Source organism: Euleptes europaea, chromosome 5 (genome assembly GCF_029931775.1).
Source record: "Euleptes europaea isolate rEulEur1 chromosome 5, rEulEur1.hap1, whole genome shotgun sequence".
In the NCBI taxonomy this organism is placed as follows: domain Eukaryota; kingdom Metazoa; phylum Chordata; class Lepidosauria; order Squamata; family Sphaerodactylidae; genus Euleptes; species Euleptes europaea.
The window spans coordinates 83,729,401-83,750,992 of record NC_079316.1 but is presented as its reverse complement, the minus strand read 5'-3'; the positions used below and the strand labels follow the sequence as shown (position 1 = coordinate 83,750,992).

At 42.5% G+C, this 21,592-nt stretch overlaps 1 protein-coding gene and 1 pseudogene across 1 annotated transcript in view; one reads left to right on the top strand and one right to left on the bottom strand.

Moving 5' to 3' along the window:
* The window catches only part of LOC130477349 (lipase member M-like), a 29,442-nt gene extending 17,937 nt beyond the window's left edge, over positions 1 to 11,505 (top strand). Inside the window, exons 6-10 of the mRNA XM_056849273.1 lie at positions 1,606 to 1,742; positions 5,834 to 5,980; positions 8,415 to 8,486; positions 10,997 to 11,062; positions 11,272 to 11,505. Coding sequence (XP_056705251.1) covers positions 1,606 to 1,742; positions 5,834 to 5,980; positions 8,415 to 8,486; positions 10,997 to 11,062; positions 11,272 to 11,505 — 656 coding nt within the window. The remainder of the gene's footprint in view (positions 1 to 1,605; positions 1,743 to 5,833; positions 5,981 to 8,414; positions 8,487 to 10,996; positions 11,063 to 11,271) is intronic.
* Positions 6,237 to 6,621, bottom strand: LOC130477773 (cyclin-dependent kinase 2-associated protein 2-like; annotated as a pseudogene).
* Positions 11,506 to 21,592: the final 10,087 nt, after the last annotated feature.

Here is a 21,592-nt window from a genome sequence, read left to right as displayed (position 1 = left end):
TCTGTTCTTAGATATGTTTGCCTTCTAATCCATACTGTTATATGCACAATGGTATTTAAAACGGAGAGAAAAGGTTCTGAGAATTATTGTAGCCCAAATGTTTGGGTCAGTCTGGATTAGATATCTCTAGAAATGTACCATTTCTGGAAATGTTGAAACCCTGGGGAAATACTGTGAATTTCCTATTTTTTTCCTGACCCGCCTCCTCAGAAATGTTGGTAAAAACTGCGGTATATTCAATACCTTTTTTGTGAAGCCTAAACATATTACTGCTTCAACAAGATAAAATGGATCAAGCATATAAAATTGTACTTGGGACTGGTCAAGTGGTTATGCAGGGCCCGACCAGTGGTGGGACACTCTTAACAGCTCAGCCAGATGTGAACATGGCTACTCCGGAAGTGGTGTAGTGCCACTGACGGTGGTGGGGACAAAGCCAGACCCAGCTACAATGACTTTTAGAATCTAGCAGCAAGCCAGCAAGGTGGGGGAGTGTTCTGACCTCAGGCTGGTCTCCCCAAGAGTCAAGACTTACCCTGCAGGTGGTCACTGAGCAGAGTTTGGGCTTCAGGAGCAGGCAAGGACTAGAGAAGGCTGGGTCTGGAGTACTGGAGTAGTCAAGGTACTCAGCCACGCCGGCAGGGAATTCCCAGAAGGGAAAGCCCAAGCCGGCATGGGGAGCACGTTCCTGAGCCATTCCTGGGGTCAGAGCTGCCTAACCCCTTTTGCCCCAGGAACGCCCACTCTCGCAGTGGTGTTGCTGTGCCACCTTTTTTGAAGGCAAGGGGGCATTTCCCTCCTTTTTACTTATTAAAAGAGTTAAAATTATTCTTTGGCAGCTGGGAAACCTCTGAGGAGGCGGAAACCTCCCAGCCGCCATGGATCTACCCCCCCTTCTGGAATGGGTTGCCCCTGTCCAAAAATGCCCCTGTCTGATGATGTTAGGAGCTTTTGAGAGAATGGCAAGAGCAGCTGCCTGGCTGAAGCAACAATGGGTTGTGATTCTGGGGCCTTTAGTTCTTAACACAACTAGCTCTAGTGACCTATCAGGCCTTAAAGGCAGCTGGTGTGGCTGACTATGAGACAGTTAGAAAAAAAATAACAATTCTCAGGAAATTGCACATAACAGAAGAAACCTACCAGCAGCAATTTATTCACATTGTGAGTAGTTATCATGCTTAAACAATAGATAAATGCTTGAAAAAATGTTGCATCTACAGTATGTACAGGAATTTCCCTTATCTAATGCATCATCTAATAACTTTTATACTATGCAGTCTGAATGAGTAAAGCCTTGTCTTAAAAAGCATTTCATGAATTCTAAAAAGAAGATTTCATGGGATTTTTTTTAGCTCCCAAATATTTATGATTTTTGCTTCCTCAGATGAATTTCACCCATTGCCTCAGATAAAATTCACAGCTTTTGGCATTTATTTATTCATTTGGAATGTTTCTATGCTGCCTCTTCAGGGTCCTTCTTTTTACACTTAGGCAATTTCTCCTCAGGTTTTTATATGCTAAGTTTTTAAATAACCATCTGTCTATGAATAATGCATTAATTTTTTTTAAAGTAAGTGTGCAAAATGAAATTTTTCATTATTACAGCTTTTGTGGCACTTTCTGTGCTGCCTCAACTTGCCGAAAAAATTAAGATATTTTTTGCCCTGGGACCGGCATATACATTTCATTACAGCAAGAGTCCTCTTATACAAGTATTTCGGTTGCCACCAGCAATTCTGGAGGTATGTGCATAATGATGAGTGTGACATCCAATCCAGTTTTTCCAGCAAAAATGAAAAAAAAAAAAAGGAAAATCAAACGCATGACGCCAGCCCATCCCACTATAAGTCTCTAACAAGTAGCTGCTGGAGGCTCCCCGTTCGTTTGAACCAACCATATAATGTGGGATAGTTCGCAATGTGGGATAGCAGGGGAGTGACATCGCCCAAGAATTGGCTGAGGAGTTATCCAATCAAAGGGCGATTCTCCCCCTTTTTTTTTCTTGGAACACCAGCGTTCCGGTATACCATCGTCTCAACCAATTGCTCGCGCAGGAAAGGGGGCGGGACGGGAGACTGGAAGCGGCAATTGCTCGCTCAGGAAAGGGGGCGGGACGGAGGAGTTATCCAATCAAAGGGCATTAGTAGCGAGCATTAGTAAGCATTAGTAAGGGGCATTAGTAGCGAGCTAGTCGAGTCATTACACCCACGTCAGCGTTCCGGTAATGTGGCGAAATTTAAAAAAAGTAGCGGTTTAGCACTGAAAAGATTGCTAGAAACCAGGGATTGCTTAACCCGGTTCGCGACTAAGGTGGGTCCGATGCACAGCCCTTGGACGGTCGTGCGTGTGGACCATGGGGATTCGCTACTTTTAAGGCACAAAGGCGAGACAAATTGGCCGTGCGTTAAACCCCAATATCTAATACCATAAAAGCAATAGTTCCCGACTTTAATATTTTCACTCCTGACAATATCAGATATATCAGGCTGTTTTGCCAGCTGCTTGCAGTTTTTTTTCCTGGTTCCCAGGAAACAGAAAGGAAGGGGAAAGGGGAGACAATCTGATCCCAGGAAGGCGTCAGCCGATTGTCTATTAATCAGGCAATCCTCCATAGCACAGAAGAAGGGGCAGAAGGTCTAAGGAAGGGAATATAACTGAGTGCCAGAATGTTCTTGTGGTGCTCTGTTGCCATTAGGCCTGTGTGTGTGGCTTCTTCTCATGTCTGCCATAGGGCCCGTTTAGATTTTCCCCACATTAACACTATTGGTCCAAAGCAAAACCCTCAGACAAAATTACACCAAATGGGACAAGCTTTTTACTTCTTCCAAACTCGTTGTTAGACTGGATGTTTGTGAACCCCTCCTCCCTTCCAAACAAGGGAGGGAGCAAGATGTTTCTGGCTATGATCTTGAAGAAAACCATAGACAACAATGGTGAGAAGAATGCACGGGGGCACCTTTTTCGGGGTCCATAGAATCAGACTTCTTTGTCCAATATAAGTTAAACTTGGGGAGGCCTTAGCATTTGTGGTGCCATTTGCTTAAAATAAATCTTCTCCAGAAAGCTGACTTTATTTCCCTATAGGAAATATGGGACAGACATCCTACATTGACTGAAATGGAAAATTTCCCTCATAATTCCTTTCCAGTATGATAACAATATTCCTGCTCTTTTATAATAATGATCATCATGCCATTCCCAACATTATGATATGGAATTAAAATGATAATTTTTAAAGTGCATATTCATAACGATGGGAGGGGGAACAACACAGCAAGATTAATCACTGTAGTATTTGATCTTGGGCCATTTTGTTTGCCTGATGTTGAAGCTGTTACGCTAAAAGCTGCCAACCCCAGAAACCAAACGACTTGAATCATTTCTCATTTTAAATGATGACCAAATTATCAGTGTGATTATACTGGAGTGCTTGAGTCAAAGTAATATGAACAGTGTGAGCATGGTAAATCCAGTTTTTAACATTCTTTTTTTTTTTAAGAACAGTTATACCTCAATTTTCTCTACCTTTAAAAAGTCTCACACTGACTTACAATTGCCTTCCCTTCCTCTCCCCACCACAGACAAGTTGTGAGGTAGGTGGGGCTGAGAGAGTTCTGCAACTAGCCCAAAGTCACCCAGCATGCTTCATGTGTAGGAGTAGAGAAACAAACTAGGTTCTCCAGATTAGAGTCCGCCACTCTTAACCACTTCATCATGCTGAGTCAACTGGTTTCAAAAATTAAGATGTGTTTTACCTCACAACCTGTATAGACATTACAACATAGTACCAGTGTTGCTAACTTCAGCTTGGGAAATTCTTGGAGATTTTGGTGCTGTGCCTAGGGAAGATGGAATATGGGGAGGGAACTCAGTATGTCCAGGTCAAAGGTCAGCTCTTCCAGTTCATCCCCTTCCTTGTAAGGTCACTTCTTCCCATCAACATTCAGATTTTAAATTTGAATTTCCTGCTTCCTATTGCTTCCCCTTTCTCCCTCCTTACACATTTGTGGGCTCCTGTGTGTGGGTTTGTGTTACTAATCATTTATACAAAACATTTGTACTGGTATAAGTGGCTGTTCTCCAATTATGCTCCACTTAACCTAAAACAAATCTCAAAATCATCTTCACGTTTTTCTCAGTGTTAAGGAGAGAAATTTACTCTGAAAGGCCACAGGAGGATGCTCGCTAACAACAGTCTCATTCCAACCAACATCTGGCCTTTACAAGAGGTGGTAATTTTCTCCTAGTCTCTGTGACATACTGTAGAATCACTGGGGTATACTACAAGAGAAATGGAAGTCCTAGAGCATCTGAAGCCACTTTAGGACTCCTGTTTCTCAAGGACTCTATACTATAACATAGAGTCCACTTTCCAAAGCTGATGTTTCCTGCACGGGAACTAATATCTGTAGTCTGGAGATCAGTTGTAATTCTGCGAAGCTCTCGGCCCCATTTTGAGTTTGGTAACCCTATATAGTCCTTATCCCATTAAATGGCCGGGATGTTTTGTGTATTAAAACACTGGTTTTCCAGGTGAAATACGAAAAGATCAGTAGTCTTGCAAGAAAAACAAATGTTCTGTTAGGGCTTTCTGTAAAAATGGTTTCTGATATGAGTACTTTTGTGATCCAAACAAACCCCTGTGTACATGACACATCTGTCTTCTTTGAACACTATATATTGACATAGATAGATAGATAGATAGATAGATAGATAGATAGATAGTACAGAGTTGAGAACACTTGGAAAGACCAATTAAAAATAATTTTGCAAATTGCTCTATTAATACTTCATAGGAAAATATTGCAATCTGGCTACCAAGACCATAACAAGAAAGAGATTTCCTTGCTGTATGTTTTTATAGCAGATGTGCACCAATTTTGCAGTGCCATGGTACAATATGCCCTGACCTGGATGGCCCAGGCAAGCCTGGTCACATCAGATCTCAGAAACTAAGCAAGGTTGATCCCGGGTAGTACTTGGATGGGAGACCACCAAGGAATACCAGGGTCTCTTTACAGAGGAAGGCAATGGCAAACCACCTTTGAATGTCTCTTGCCTTGAAAACCCTTCTTGGTTGCCATAGGTTGGCTGCAACTTGCTGGCACTTTACACACATGTGGTACAGTAACAGACTGCTTTTAGTTGTTTTCTGTTTTCTGAAAAGAGGCACAAGAAAGAGAAGCTGGAAATACAGACAACTTCTGTAATTTGTGTGATCGAAGTTTTCTCTGCCTCAAACTGGATGGCCCAGGCTAGCCTGATGTCATCAGATCTCAGAAGCTAAGCAGGGTCAGCTGTGATTACTACTTGGATGGAAGACCACCAAGAGCCATTATGCAGAGGAAGTCAATGGCAAACCCCCTCTTGTCTTGAAAACCCAACTGGGTTGCCATGAGTCAGCTGTGACTTAACAGCACTTCTTACGCACAAGTTTTCTCTGAATCTTCCAGATAGCTTTGTACATAAATTGTTCCTAGTTATCCACAGAAGTGCCTCAGTTTTTTTAATGCCCTTGTTGGGGCAGCACAACAAAAATATCTGTAACTGTTTAAATGCAAGATCATACTGAGGGAGTCCAGACAGGATTTGTAGATGCAAAGGGAGTATTCTCTGTTTGCATTCGTCTGTGCAGGTACACTACATCACCCCACAGTATTTGATCAGGGCACTACAATGGGCAACCCTCTGTCCTCCCATTGCTTTCATTTGTATACATGTGCGTGCATGTGCACACATATATGTATTATAATCTATAAGAATATATTTATTGTTGTATTAAGAAATGTATTTGAGCAATTCATGGAGTAAAGACTCCCCTCCTTTCATATAGATTTTATTTGGCACAAAAGAAGTGCGTTTGTTGAATCCAAGACTGAAAGCGTTTCTGGCCCGAAGATGTAGTTGCCAGCCAGTGGATGTGCTTTGCAAGCAAGCTCTTTTACTTGTCAGCGGATTTAATGAAAAAAATCTAAATCAGGTATTCTTGTGTATTAAAAAACATTTTTAGCATTCTACATTAAGGTTTGAAGAGTGTACACATTTAACTTGTTTGAAAACAAGGCCCTTTTTTCAAGAATGTCAGAGGATGGTCCCGTGCAATTGAGGATTGGTTGAGGCAACTGTAGAATGGAGCAAGGTGAAGGTCAGGTCTACAGACAGCAACAGCAGATTATTCTTTTTTTTTTTTTTTTTAAGGAGTAGAAATATTTTATTACAGTTTTTCCAGTATTGGCTCAATGACTCCTGGCATTGCGCTCTGTCTCTGCCAAACATTCTTACCAGTGCTTGGACATGGATAATCCCTCGCTTCAGCCACTCCATGGCACTCTTGCTGCTTGCATAAGTAGGTCGGATCTCCTTGCCCATCTCTTCAATGACAGAGAGCAGGTCCATGTATGTGCTCTGGGAACCTTGGGCACCCATAGCCTTCACATAGCCCATTGATGGGGGCCCAAAATAGTTGAAAAGAGGTCTAAAGGGGGCAGAGGCTCCAGGAACAGATCCAGATTGAGATGGGACACTTGTGGCGACTGGTGGGGCTCTGGGGCTGGCGCTGCTATTGCTGGTGCCAGTGGCTCTGGAGTTGGTGGGGGCAGGCGCGATGGGCTTGTAGGACATCCCTGACTGCACCCTCTGTTGCTGGCTAACCAGCAATTGGTGTGACCCTCCGGCCCGCAACAGCAGATTATTCTGTTGCTCTTTTGTGGGCACACCATATTATAGGTGTATAGGGTTTGAATATAGATAATAAATTGATGGAAATGCTGATGCTACATATAATAGGTTAAAGAATTTTTGTTATAATGCTTTGAGTAGGCCATAGTGTTAGAGAAACAGGCTTCACAAATCAAAACAATAAGATTAGCAACTTCACAAATCAAAACAATAAGATTAAAAGATAATTCACAGATTGAATAGTCCTTGAAAAATGATATAAAAAGAGCTGAAGAGTGAGCCTCTTCAGAGGTTTTGTAAGTAGACTTCTCATACGGTAGGGTGTGGATATGGAAATTTGATCTGTGTATTTTGTGAATTCTTGTGAGCTAAGCCTGTTTAAGTTTGAATACTTTTTGCATTTTCTGACTTTGAGTTGCATTGAAACTGTTAGAATTTGAAACTGTTAGAGTTTAAGTTTGAATTTCACTGAAAACTGTTTGAGCACTGCCAATATTACATATTGCCTGCTTATGTGATTTGCCTATGTCTTTGATGAAACTGTTTGCATATGTGAAGTGTTTGTAATTTTTGAATGCATTGCTTGCCCATGTGACGTCAATGAATACTTGCCTCACATTGCTGTATATGTGTTGACATCATTTGACTGTTAAATTCTGCATTTCATACTGTATTCTGTCATTTCCTATCATTGCCTTTATACTTTTGAAATATAGCAATTGTATTGCATTTGCCTATACATTTCTGTTAAACTCTGCTTTACAAGTTCTGGAACTCACCTTTATATTACTGAAGTTTAGCAATAAAAAGAATCTTTTGGATTCAAGTGGTTGCCCCGCATACTTTGGCTACGTAGTCTAACAAAGAACCATGTCTCTTAGTGAGATAAAAGTCTTACAGATTTTGTTGCAGATACAGTATCCGAGCCTACTTCAGCTCAAACAACAGTAAGATTGACCTTCAAGCTCTTGTACATAACAAGAAATAATGACTTACCTACCTCTGATATTGGTACAAACAGGCTTTCTTGACTAGTTTGACTAATTTTCCACAGTCATATATAAAACGAACCTGCCACTGCTCAAGTCTTTGGTTTAAGACATGTTGCCAACTTGGTTTTTGACAGAGCTAAAGGGTACCTTCTAATTTACTATCTCATTTGACAGGTTGGATGTCTAGTGAATGTCCTTCCACTTAGAATTCTCTTCACAGCCTTGCCATCCCAGTACCTCTGCTTGCTAGTTAGCAAATCTCTTCAACTTTCCAGAAAGATCCCTTAGCTATTATTTCTAAACTTTTCCCCAGCACAGAAATTTCACTTGGCCACTAGTGACATATGATGCTTTTTTTTCTGAAGAAACTAACCCTTGCTCTGAGACTGTTCATGGAGGATACTATAAAGTATAGGATTTTTTTTTTTGGGGGTGGAGTCTTTCACAGCCCCCATGCTTTAAACTAGAACAGAGATAGCATACAAGCCACAAATTTTCTCATGCTTCCACTGCCTTTCTTGGATACTCCATAAATAAAAAAGGCAGCACTATGCATTAAATGGCCCTCTTTATGTTCTGGCACACCCAGAAGATGCCCTGCCTTGCCAATGTCTGGAGTAGCGCCTGACTGATAATGTAGCTATTATAATGAATCCATGCCTTAAAGTCCATTTGTAGTGCATGAGAGATTGTGTCCTGTTTTAATAGAAAAAAGTCAAATGACCTACAAATCCTTTCCTACAGAGCCGGACAGATGTGTATGTATCAATATTCCCGGATTATACATCTGTGAAAACTATTCTCCACTGGAGTCAGGTATAGTTACTATAATTGAATGTTGTCTGTTTACAGTAGTGAAATATAATAACTTTGTTTAGGGGAAAACCCTCCAGCTCTATTTTTGAGGCAAAATAACCATACTTAGTAGTGAAAATTCTAGACCCAACCAATAAGTACTGGTTGTCTAACCAGATGTATGGCAAACTGGTGACAAATGAAAAGTTCACAGAAATGTTCTTGCTCCAATAGAAAACTTCTCTCTTGTAATTAAAAACAAAAACAAGAATGAAAATCAGTCAGTGAAAGAAATCTGGGCTGCTACATAGTGGATCAATCACCTAACTTTCCCCCTTGAGTATAGATGGCCAGGGATTTTGTAGTAAGGAAAATTGTACAAATGAGGTCACTCAGGATTTTCTACGTATGGCAAATTACAGCCAAATTAACTACAGCCAACTCCTTTATCATGAACAAAATGGCAACTACATTTTCTTTAACAAAATCCTGTTGTAGCAAGAGTTAAATAAACTGACATTCTCAGGAATATGGTGACATTTATCCATTATGCTGAATAATGTTGGAAAACAGTGAAAATACCACACACTAGTTTTTCATTAATTAAAAACATTTATTACCCACTAGGGGTGTGCATTCGGCAAAGCTGTAACCAAAACAATGGTGGTGATTTAAATGGAGTTAAAAAGTGTATCCCGAATAATGCCAATTTGGGGGGGGGCATTTTTCAGGCCGCTTTGGCCCCACAACCATTTAATTTTTTTTAAAAAAGACTCCCCACCTTCCCTCCCTCCCTCTTCCTCTCATTTACCTGGTGGCCGGACAAGCAGGAACAGAACTCGACTCCCACCGCCTCCGGGCACCACGTGGGTCTTGGAGGCAGTGGGCCACGCAGAGCTGCAAGTCAGGCTCGGCCCCGCCAAGTAGGGTTGCCAGGTCCCTCTTCGCAGCCGGTGGGAGATTTTGGGGCGGAGCCTGAAGAGGACGGGGTTTGGGGAGGGGAGGGACTTCAATGCCATAGAGTTCAATTGCCAAAGCGGCCACTTTTCTCCAGGTGATCTGATCTCTATCGGCTGGAGATCAGTTGAATTAGCAGGAGATCTCCTGCTACTACCTGGCAGTTGGCAACCCTACAGCCAAGCCTTGTGTGCATATCTTCACCACCAGCCGCCACCTGGTAGTCATGCTGCAAACCTATTCTCTCCAGGATCAGAGGAGCATGCCTATTGTCTTAGGTGCTGTGGAACACAGGCAGGATGGTGCTGCTGCAGTCGTCTCGTTTGTGGGTTTCCTAGAGGCACCTGGTTGGTCATTGTGTGAACAGACTGCTGGACTTGGTGGGCCTTGGTGTCAGTTTCAGGCGTCTGTCCCTAGCATCCCATAAGCAAACTCATCCAGGCAGGTAGCTCTGAAACAGTAATACTTTATTAAGAGCAAAAGACAGATTAAAGGACTGACTGCCTACAGGCAGGTGAGGCTAGTAATGGGGAACACAGGCAGGTTACACATTAAAGACACTACGGACTGAAAAGGTAAACATTGCTAGGCAACCTCAAGATAAGCGGTTCCCAGGAAGACAGACTAAACATTACCACAGCTGCAGAAAACAGGATGAGCAAAACTGTACACAGACGTTCATAGTCATGAGAACCAAGTACTTTACGTGTGGCCAGAACCTGGCCTAACTCATGTCAAGAGCCTTTGTTCCAGCAAAAAAGGCAAAGGCCTGACACTTGGTCTGATCCAGCAGGGCCTTTCTTATGTTCTTACGTTCTTATGCCTCCGGTGGAGCTTGGAGGCAGCTCTGTGCTGGCCACTACCACTGCCTCTGGACTCTATGTGGAGCTCAGTGGCAGCTACCATGGCTTCTTGAATTGAAGGTAAGTGAGGGGAGGGGAGAGGGGGAGGAGAGGTTGGGGTGTTTATTTCAGATTTGGGTCTAATGGACCAGATTTTTGTGGGGTGAATCCGGATATTCCCGATATGGGAATTTGGGGGAAATTTCAGGCCATTAGACCTGAATCTGAAATTTACCAGTTGTTTTTTGCACACCCCTATTAGCCACCCTTTCTACCTTATAGAAACTGAAGGAAGTTTGCATTGTTAATAACAACAAAATACAATCAAATACTTAAAGTACATAAAAACCACTAGTTAAAACCATCAATTTAAAACTGCTGGTAGGCAGAAGAACTAATCAACTAATCAAATGCTTTCATGAATAAAACTGTCTTCAGCTCGCACCTAAAAATTGAGAGTAAAGGGGTTCTTGGGAAGCAAAGCAAAGCTAGCATGCAGCTGTAAGGATGAAGGTTGAATCTGCTTGGAGATATAGAGATGCTTGCACTTTCTAAAGTACAATTGAAAATTAGATAATTGTCTTTATGTCAGTGTTTAATCCTTTGAGATGGTAAAGAACTATAATAATGAAATATTCTTAACACGTACTCTCTCCCAAACTCTTCATCTTGGCTTTTTGTGAGATATTAATATACTCATTCAACTCTTGGGTTTTCCATTTCATTTTCTAGTTGACTAAAACAGGAGAATTCAGATACTTTGACTATGGCTCAAGAAATATAGAAAAATATAACCAGGTAAGAATATGATGGATATATGGAGTCTTTCCGGGGGAAAAACTTGATATAGCTTCCGTAAGTAATTATATGCATTGAGACTTTCTGAGAAAAAAAATAGCCGATATGTCTTCTGAATTAAATTGATTCACCACAATTTCAAATATTGCTCTAGCTGGAATTTCTGCATTGAATTAAATTAATTTTGTTTGTTATTTGCCTTTTTCCAGACTGATCCTCCTTTCTATAGGATAGAAGAGATAACAGTGCCAATAGCATTGTGGAGTGGAGGACAGGACTGGGTTTGCTCGCCTCAGGATATCCTGCTATTAAAGTCTCGAATCACTAATCTCATTTATTACAAACATTTTCCTGACTGGGACCATTGGGACTTCATTTGGGGACTAGATGCTGCTCAGCGCATGTATGTGGAAGTCCTTGGATTGATGGAGAAACAGCTGTGAATCCATTTGTACCGGGATTAAGCAGTTGATTTTTTTTAGGGTTACATCTGTTGGTTTCATGGTGTTAATCTTGTGTTCTTACTTCCTGTTCTTTTCATTGTGCATGTTTATTAGCTATGGATGAGCTTTAATTGGCTACAATTGGCATCTCTCTCTATAATCTAATATCAAAATATTTTGTTGCATTTCCTAATTTGTTTTTACTGTGGGTGGATACATTTACAAGTCATTTTAACGAATTTCTTGATTTAAAAATTAGAACTTTTTAGCTAGCTCATTTTATATAGTATCAGTTTGATTTAGTTCATTAGTACATAAATGTGTGTGATGGCTCTATTCTGTCAGAAACTAAGTCATTTATGCTTTTTAACTCCCTCTGTTCCAGGACACCTACAGTTATGTCAATTTTAACTCTTCCTTAAATAGTGTTCTCAAATTCCACTGAAACCATATGGGGAGAGGCTGTTTGAAAGTACGTGGTCCAAAGTTCTTTGGAAATATCACAAGTAAAATTATTGCCTCCCCCCTTTTTAATTTATCTGTTCTAGAGATGCAGCTAAGTGGCAAGACATATATTTTAAAATTGTGTGTCTTTCAGTACTAAACTATGTAAATTCATAGCTCATTAGACTGTGTTTGTCAGAGTTGTATCAGTATAGATTAAGTGTAATCATGTTCCTAATGCTAAAAATTGTGCTTCCTTGTCAATCTAAGATTATCACTGAATTAAAGAAATCTTAGCCAATTAATTATGAGTGTGAATTGATCACTTGACTAAATGTGCCCACTTACAGGGACTCCAGTGTTTGCTTATTCCCCTCCAAATAGCCGGGGGGTTAGCCAAGGGTGCCCTAGGCAGCATGAGGTGCTTGCTGGAAGGTGTGGCTGCTGGTGAGCAGAGGACACCTGTGACTACACAGACTGTCCTCAACCTCTCCCTTCCAAGATGAGGGCACTCTTTGCATGATGTGGGCTGAGGACCTGCTTGGGGTCTCTGTGGGAGGGAGGCTGCAGGGGCCCTTGCCAGCTCTGTCAGCTGCCCAGGACTTGTGACATCCCTTTAAGGGGTGAGGCAGAGTACCACAGACATGGAGCCAGCTTCCCAGGCTACACCCCTTCCCAACCCTGGGCTGTGATGAGTGTTGAGTTTGGTCCCTGTGCCGGTAGGCCACTGATTTGTTCTGCCTTCCCTGTTCATCACGGCTCAACTGCCGCAGCACAACACCTGGATGGGACACTACTAGTGCAATCCTTTCAATGGGCTTAGACTGGAGTAATTTTCCTCAGGATTGCACTGTAGGGCACAGCATCCCAACAACTGTGCTGTGGTCTCAGAATCCAAACTGCTCCTACAAGCATCACCCACAAAGCCAGTGGTTCATCTCCATCATCTTTTGTTCCCATCACATTCCCCTTCCTCTGACAGGAAGGATCGAAGAAAACACCACCTGTGCTTCCATTCCCTTCAGCTTCCTCCCGAGAGCTTCATAGTCAGTCTTAATGTTTTCAGTGGTGTTCATGGCCGTGTCGTTGGTTTCTACATGAACCATCACAAATGGGAAATGATCTGTAGGTATGACCAGTTTTGGTATTCGGTATTCAATATCTTTAATTTTCACCCTTGGTAAGCAACACATTGGGTGGTGGTGATGGGGTTTTGCTGTGTGATTCTTTTGGGAGCAGTGTTTCTGGCTCTGCTGCCACCGCAAGGGCCTGGAATTGATTCCTGGAACTAACCAAGCCCTTTGAACTGGTCAAGGGAGTTAGACAAGGTTGCCTCCTTGCTCCTCTCTTGTTTAATCTATACCTGAATGATATGACAACCAATTTCTCAGAGTTTTGCCACCCCCCAAAGCTTGCAAGTCATCCCACCACAATTCTACTCTATGCTGACGATGCAGTTCTCCTGTCCCATACAAAAATTGGTTTGAAAAGATCTTTGCAACCTTTTTCTGAGTACTGCTCTAGGGAAAGTCTTAAAATAAACCATCATAAATCTAAGATTATGATCTTCACTAAGAGGAGAAAAATGCCTCTTTTTCGCTGGGTATTAGATGGCTTTGAGGTTGACCAAGTCAAGGAGTTTGTTTACCTTGGCATTCTTTTTTCCCATAACCTAAATTAGAATGCCCATCAAAAAGCAGTGTCCAACAAAATTAAACCTGTGGTTAATGCTATTGTCAACTTTTTTCACACCAAAGGTGGCAAATATATTCCAGAGGCTATTCAGGTTTTTAATCTGAAAATTACCCCAATTATCCTCTTTGGTGTTGCCATCTGGATAACAGTCATCAATGAATCTATAGATTGTCCACTGCTTCAGTTCTTACGAAAACTCCTAAATGCCCCTTGATGTGTTGCTGGCGTTACTCTTTGTTCCGAGTTTGGCCAAATGTCACTGGAAGCTAGGGCGTGGTTGGCCGCCTTTAAACTACACCTTAAACTGTGCTTTAGCACTGAGGAGTTCCTAGCTTCTCTGAAGCACGACCCTTTTAAATCCTCATGGCAAAAAATCTTAGATGAGAAACTGTCATTGTTGGGCTTCTCGCAGGATATGTTATTAGATCTTGGGAAAAGCTTTTACCAAAATTAAAAAGCACATTAAAGAGCTCAATTACAACAGCACTACTTTTCGTGCTCGTCGCGTCTGTTCATCCCAGTTCTTTGGAATGCCCCCTCCACGTGGTCTGCCTGCCTATACACATTATCTGACAACTCCTCGTCTTTGTAGAGCTTTTTGCTTGGCTAGATTGAATGCAGAATTCTGAATATACCATACTCAGACAGGATCTGCCCTTGCTCTTCTGGCTCTATTGACTCATTATGAGGAGGTTGGTCAGATGGAACTCAAATCTCTCCAAGGGGCCTCCTGGCCAATTCCAGGAGGGCGAACAGTATCAGGAGTGGAGGAGGCACGGCGAGATAAAATCAAAAGGAAGGAATAGGGGAAACAGGAAAGGAAAGTGAGGAAATGGAAGGAAAGGAACAGGGAAGGAAAGAGGACAGGGAGGCCAACAGATCTACAAGTCATCGCTGTCCTCAAACATATGTCTAGCGGAACATCTCCATCTTACAAGTCCCGTGGAACTGAACAGGAGATTATGGCTGCTAACTCTCTGGGTGTCTCCGCCCCACCCCCCATCTTTGGATTCTCAAACATCCTATTTGAATTCTCTCTCTCTCTCTCTCTACTTAGTCTCAGATAAAGCTTGTTTCCCCAAAGCTACAAACTGATGAATGTCTTTGATTGTATAATGCAATCACAGTTTGTAACTTGAGACTGGGAGGGGTGTGTGCATGTGTAGCAACATGGGACTTGGGCGGCAGAGCCGTCTGCGCTCTGCTAGACTGACAACATTTTGAATGGTGGTGGATACCTGACGAGTTGTTCTGCTTTTGGGCATTCAAGAGCAGAGACAGATTGAGAAGGGAAGGTTGAAGGTAGGAGCTGTTTCTCTGCCTGCCCAACTCTGCCTGACCCAGTCATGATAGTGTCCATGAAAACAATTTTGTGATGGTTTCTACAGTGTGATTATGATCACAGCCAGAGCCTGCAACCAAATGAGTTGCTTTAGGCATGCCAGCATTGATTATTTTTCTGTGAACTGCATGCCACCTGCCTTGTCATATGAGATGTGAAGGCCTGGCTATATTTGGGGGGGGGAGGGAGAAGCAGGTTTTCCCCATTTTCTGAGGTCTTTTTCCCAATTGGAAAATTTAGGACAGCATGAGAAAAAATCCTGTGATCCCCCCCTTTAGGAATGAGTGAAATGCTTTAGAGCATTAAATTTTCCAAATGAAACCCTGGAAAATTTGAGGGAGCACTGAAAAAACTCAAGCGATTTTCTCTCTTTTGAAATGAGTTAAATGAACTAAGATAGCTTAAGCAGAACAATTTACATATCTCTTACCTTAGCATGCAGTGTTTTTGCTCTTTGGTTGGCAGGCAACTCAGGTATTTAAACTATTCCGTAGATGTGCAAATTAATACAATTTGATATACCAAGTAATAAATGATGCATTTTATGTTAAAGCAGCAAAATAGATTTAGGTTGGATAGGAAGAAAGGCCTGTGTATGTTTCAAGTTTCCCCCCAAATTCCTCCCCCCCCCAACAAAAACAAAAAACCAGGAAATTTTCCATTTCTGCATGGCTTTCAAATTTCTGGAAATTTTAAATCTGTGCTTGAGTCCCTCCATTTTGCCATGGAGAAAATGCTGGATACGCTACATGTGCATCTGATTGTGCCAAGACCTGGTTCATGTGAACTGCCCTTCATTCATATATTTGGGATTTTGCAGGAACTGGGGCCATTCCTTCAACATGCGATACCTTTGCTGAATGTGCAATTTTGTGCACATTCTATTCCACCCATAAGAGTATTTTATTTATCTGTTTGTTCATATAGGGAACTTATATGCTGCCTCTCCAAAGATCTGCTTAACTTACAAATACTCCTTGTTTCTTGGACTACACATGTCAGGTGCAAAATTGCACCTGTGGCCCCCTGCCTTCTACCTCAGGGAATGGAGTTTCTGGGGAGTGCTACAATGTTGCCCAAGTGCAATACTGTAGACAGTAATAATTATAGAGCATTTAATAATGAAAAATGCTACTGAGTGTGACTTCTACTGAGAGTGATTTATCTTGTTAATCATTGGTTTGTTTCTTAAACATAAGCTTCTTTTACACAGTGGTTCTTTAGTTAGAGGAGTTAGGAACATTACCACACATCCCCAGTTTCTTTTTAAAACTGGTCTGGGATCTTGTATTTTAAATGCCACATTGCAGAGAGATTAATTGTATTTTTTCAGGATCAAAGGCTGTTGTATTGCTGATACATGCCCTAGTTAAAGAGGGCAGTAACTGGGTAGAAAAGCTGCCCCATAATATCCTGGGATTCATCTTAGCTGATGCAGGGTATGATGTGTGGATTGTCAGTCACAGAGGGAATTCATGGTCTAGAAAACACCAACACTTTACTATTGACCAACAAGAATTTTGGCATTTTAGATGTTTATTTGGTGTAAAATGACTGGGATTCAGAATTCAAGAATTCAAGGCAGCTGCAATGTCATTAATATGATATTATTTTTTCAGTCATTAAAATAGTCCTTCGCTTGTGCAAAATACTCCACATGACCACAGAAATCCAGGGCTTAAACAGATTCACCTTGACAGTTCTTTTTTTTTTTATATAGCTATGCAACTCCCATGTCAATGTGAAAGAACTCAAATTTTTGGTGAAGACATGTTATTCAACTGATGGAGAGTCTGTGTGCATCAAACTAGGCACCTAGAATGTCAAACTAGGCACGACAGAGACCCAGGTGATTCAAAGTCATACTCTGCCCTGAAGCTCACCTGGTGCTGGTAACTCCCTTTCAGACCAACTTCCCTTCCAGTGTTTTCCTGAGGACAAAAATGAAAAAAGGGGGAGCCATGGATGCTACCCTGACTTCTTTGAAACAAGAGAGGGATACAAGTCCAGGTCATTAAATCATACAGTTTTAAACTAGTAAATGAAAAGTAATAGGTTCAGCTTGTAGTGTTACAAGGTTTTGGGTGCAGATGGTTCCTGGCATTCAACGAGCCATTATAATTTTATTTTCTGTCATCCAAAGCATGTTCTTCCATGATAAGCCCTAGGGTTCTGGTAAGAGATACTGAGAAAACTCTGCTTAATAACCTGGGGAACTGCTGCCAGACAGAGTGGACAATACTAAGACTGATAGAACAACAGACTGACTCAAAAGGCAGCTTTGTAGGGATGAGCATGAAATCCTATTAGGATATATTTTGTGCTCAGTATTGGCCTCTTCTCTTTCTCTCCTCCCTCCCCCCCCCACCTCTTTGGACTGAAATCTTATCTGTAGGAGGTTTGATGAGCAGATAAAAGCTTGCTCCATACATACCTTGCCCCCTCATTGATGCCCATTAGCCACACAAACCACAAAGAGGATTTTTTCTTATAAAATTTCCATAGGTTTGAAGTAGGGCTGTTGAAAAAAAAAATGCGGTAAAATTCAGATTCGGCAAAATTCAGCCTGTTTTTATTCGGGAAATGCCAAAGTCCAAACTCCCCTGCTTCGGCAATTCGGCATGAGGTCCGGATTTCGGGGGGAAATTCAGCCGAATAAAGCCATTAAAATCACAACTGCACCTTTCTGCGGCTCCGGGGGGCATTTTTTGGGGTAGAGGTCCCAAACATTCAGCGTAGCTTCAAAGGACCCTTCTTGCAATAACCCCCAGGTTTTGTAAAGATTGGATCAGCGGGGGCTGAGATATGGGCCCCGAAAGTGGTCCCCCCTCCCTAATGTGCATTTGCAATTAGCAGAGCTTGCTGCCCACTCGAAGCTCCCAGCCCCGACAAACAGCTGAGCTGCGGGGAGCAAGGGCGGGGCAGGTGTGAAGAAGTTTGCAAACCATGAAAAGCTACACAACCATGCAAACCATCACGTTTGCAACCATGCAAAGCAACACCTGACACCTGGGAGTTTGCAAACCATGGAAAGGGACAGAGGCATGCTAGCTAAGCATAAGAACCAGGAGGGGGTGGGATTTCCCCTTTTGCATCAGACTCGGGACCAGGCAAATGCATTCTTTAAGTCACAATTTGAAAACAATTTTTGAGCAAGCATCAAAATAGACCTAACCAATCTTATGAATGAGGGAAAACCTGAGGACATACAACTGAAGCCCCCCCTCAAACCAGGGAGAGAGAGAGTCGAGGGGGCACCCCCCCCAGACAGAATGGGCAAAATCCCCCTTTGGCTTCCCCACCCACCCACAGAAACTGCTCCCTCCCACACACACACAGACTCTGCTTCCCCCCCCCCCACACACACAATCAGGAGAAAAATTATAGATTAAAGCCCCAAAAGGGGTCTTACTGTGGATGTCTTCTGTTCCATCAGGAGGGACTTGGAGGACTGGGTAATCCAATACAGTTCCATTTAAGCACGGGAGGTTTTGCCTTGGATTTCCCGCTGTCGAGATGCACACAGGATCGGCTGGTCCCATTCATCCCAATAGGGAAAAGGGGGGCCCATATCTCAGCCCCCGCTGATCCAATCTTTACAAAAATTGGGGATTCTTGAAAGAAGGCTCTTCTGAAGCTACGCTGAAAGTTTGGGGGCTGAACCCCCCAAAATGCCCCCTGCAGCCACAGAAAGGAGTGAATGTGCACAAGCACCCCCCACGGGGATTTCTCTCTCACACAAACAGATACTCTCTCTTTCTCTCCCTGGCTGGGCTGCGCAGAAGATGGGCTCATGCACTCAATCACGACTGATTGGCCAGAAGAAGACCCAGCTTGGCCACCGATTGGCCGGGGGAGAATGCTGCTTACTAACTGACGGTTATGCTGCTGCGCCAAACCCTGAATTTGCTGAATTTATTCACCAAACACCCCAAACTCGCTGAATTCAGCTCCCCATTTTCCCGCCTTTTTTGAGTTCGGTTCCATCCGAACTAAAAACCACCGAATCAGGGGAAATTCGGCTGTTTTTCGGTTTGGGACGAACCGAATCGACAGCCCTAGTTTGAAGTAGGATTGCCTGCAAGAGAATGGGGGAGCAGGGACATTTGGGGGGGGGAGGTGCTGTTGGCAACATTGTGTTCACTTCTGCGGAAAGTGATGTTATGTTTCTCTAGAAATTGCCAGAAACTCTATGATAACTCTGTGGTTTTAGTTGACCAGATGCTTAGTTGTTCAAGTGACCAGATTCCATTGGTAATGGAAATATAGAGGAAAAGAAGGTCTGGATCACATCTACTGGCCCCACCTCTGGTAGCCTTTTCAACAGAGCCTATAAGTATAAGCTAAGTGCACAGGATCTACATCCTCCACTTTAGCAGGGCAGAGTTTGTGCAAACAGAGCCTATTTGCTTATAAATTCCATATGCTACGTGTAGTATTTTGGATGCTTCCATGCCAGTTTGGCAGTGGGGCCTGGAGGCACAAGGCTGGATGCAGCATCCACAGAATTACCACTTTACAGCTGTCTCAGTTATTTTGTTATGTCATCACCAGTCTGATTGGTGTTCTTCTGTAGTTTTCTGTATGGAAAGGGAGTCCAGAAGTACTACAGGCAGCTAGCTATCTTGACCATCTTTTCTTTCCCCTGCAAAGATCCTGAAGTACAAATCTAACCACATTTAATTTAATGGACAATGTGTCATTTCATTCAGTCTGCAAAACCTAGAGGCAAAACTATTTCTGGGCTGTATGAACTTAAGGAGTTGATCAGTTAAGGGAACAGAGTCTTGTGTTAGAGTGTTTTTCCATAGAAATGTTGTCTGGCCCTACAAAAGCAGCATATAAAAGAGAAAGCTTCCAGTTAGCTTTGTCCCTGATATGCTATGTTTCTATGTGCAAGGATCTTAAAATGTTTTTTTGGATGCATGCATCCAATTCATTGTCACTTGCTGCCTAATATTTTATAGTACAGAATAAGCTTTACAACTTGGCTTGTGTGTTTCTATAAACAATCGTGTGCTCATTTGATTGTTATCTTAATCTGTTTTCTTGCAAGTCAGAAACCAGGTGGTGCCAAGGAAAAGCTTTGTAATCATTGGGTTGTGAAGACTGCTTAATCATCTTTTCTGTTACGTTAATATGATTACTTGGTGCTTTGTAGAGACAAAGCCAAGTGTCTGAAGAAAGCTCAGAAATGTACTTATTATTCATTGGTGTGGAGTTTTGTTTTTAGTTTTCATGAAAAGGGCATCTATGACCTTTCAGCCTTCTGCAGAAAAGTGCCCAAACTGAGGGAAGCACCACAGGTACATGAAAAACATGCACCTGTGTGGAAAGGAATGTTTTATCAGTCATTGGCTATGTTGGTACTCTAGTCTCTATTACCATAAACCAAAGGCAGTAGAACCAGAGAGGAAACATTGTGAGGTTTACTGTGTGATACATGGGATATCACAGTTCTTAAAAGGCGCCTGGTTGGTAGCAGAATGCAGACTCTGGCACAACAGGCTAGTCAATAGCTGATGCATTGATCTGAAAATCTGAATGCAATGTAGATTTGTGTTTCACATTCCACATAAAAAAGGTTGGTTTTTTTTTTACACTGCATATCACCATTGTTAAGCTTAGTTTTGAAGCTAGCATATTGTTTCACCATTTATTGGAAGAGCATTCCAAAAGGAGTATTTAGGGTTGCCAACTTCCAGGTACTAGCTGGAGATCTCCTGCTATTACAACTGATCTCCAGTCGACAGAGATCAGTTCACCAGGAGAAAACGGCCGCTTTGACAATTGGACTCCATGGCATTGAAGTCCCTCCCCAAGCCCCACCCTCCTCAGGCTCCACCCAAAAACCTCCTGGTGGTGACGGAGAGGGACCTGGCAACCCTAGGAGTGTTTCTCGTTTTTCCAGCCTTGTTTGCATTTTATGTACTGCCTCAACTTGCTTCATGCTTTTTGCCTTGGGACTTTCATATACACTTCTATATAATATGTCCTCTTTTGCACCGGCTACGTTTACCAGATACATTCCTGAGGGTTTGCGTGCAAACATATTGTTTTTCTATATTGTGATTAGTTATGACTTGTTTTGTGTATAACCCTGTAGGGCTGTGATCCAAACAAGCATCTAGTGAACAAACACACACATGTTGTCTGAACACTTTCCAGAATGATTCTTTAGAAGTTCATAAGATTGAGCACCCCTCTTAGGAAAATCCAATACAAGATCATGCAATTCCTTTGATTAGGATCAGCTAAAATGAAGATGAAATGGGTGGCACTGCAACAATGGAGAAGGTGCTGTGCTTGCTGATACTGGGCATGCATCAGCACACTCTGTTTCACCCCCACATGAAAGCAACAGGGACGGCAATGTCCAACTATGTTCCATGAGCCCATTAAGCCTGTTCCCAGTGTCCCCCACAAATGTCAGTAAAACTAGTCCTGAGCTGACCCATCCTTCTGTGATGTGGCCTGAGATCCATGACCGCAACTATTTTTGCTAGGAGTACTCTCCGCACCCCCCAGGGCCTCCATGCATGGTGTGTGCTATTGGCTGGGGGCACACAGTTCAGGGGTTGAGAGCTTAGCTCCCCAGGTCGGTCC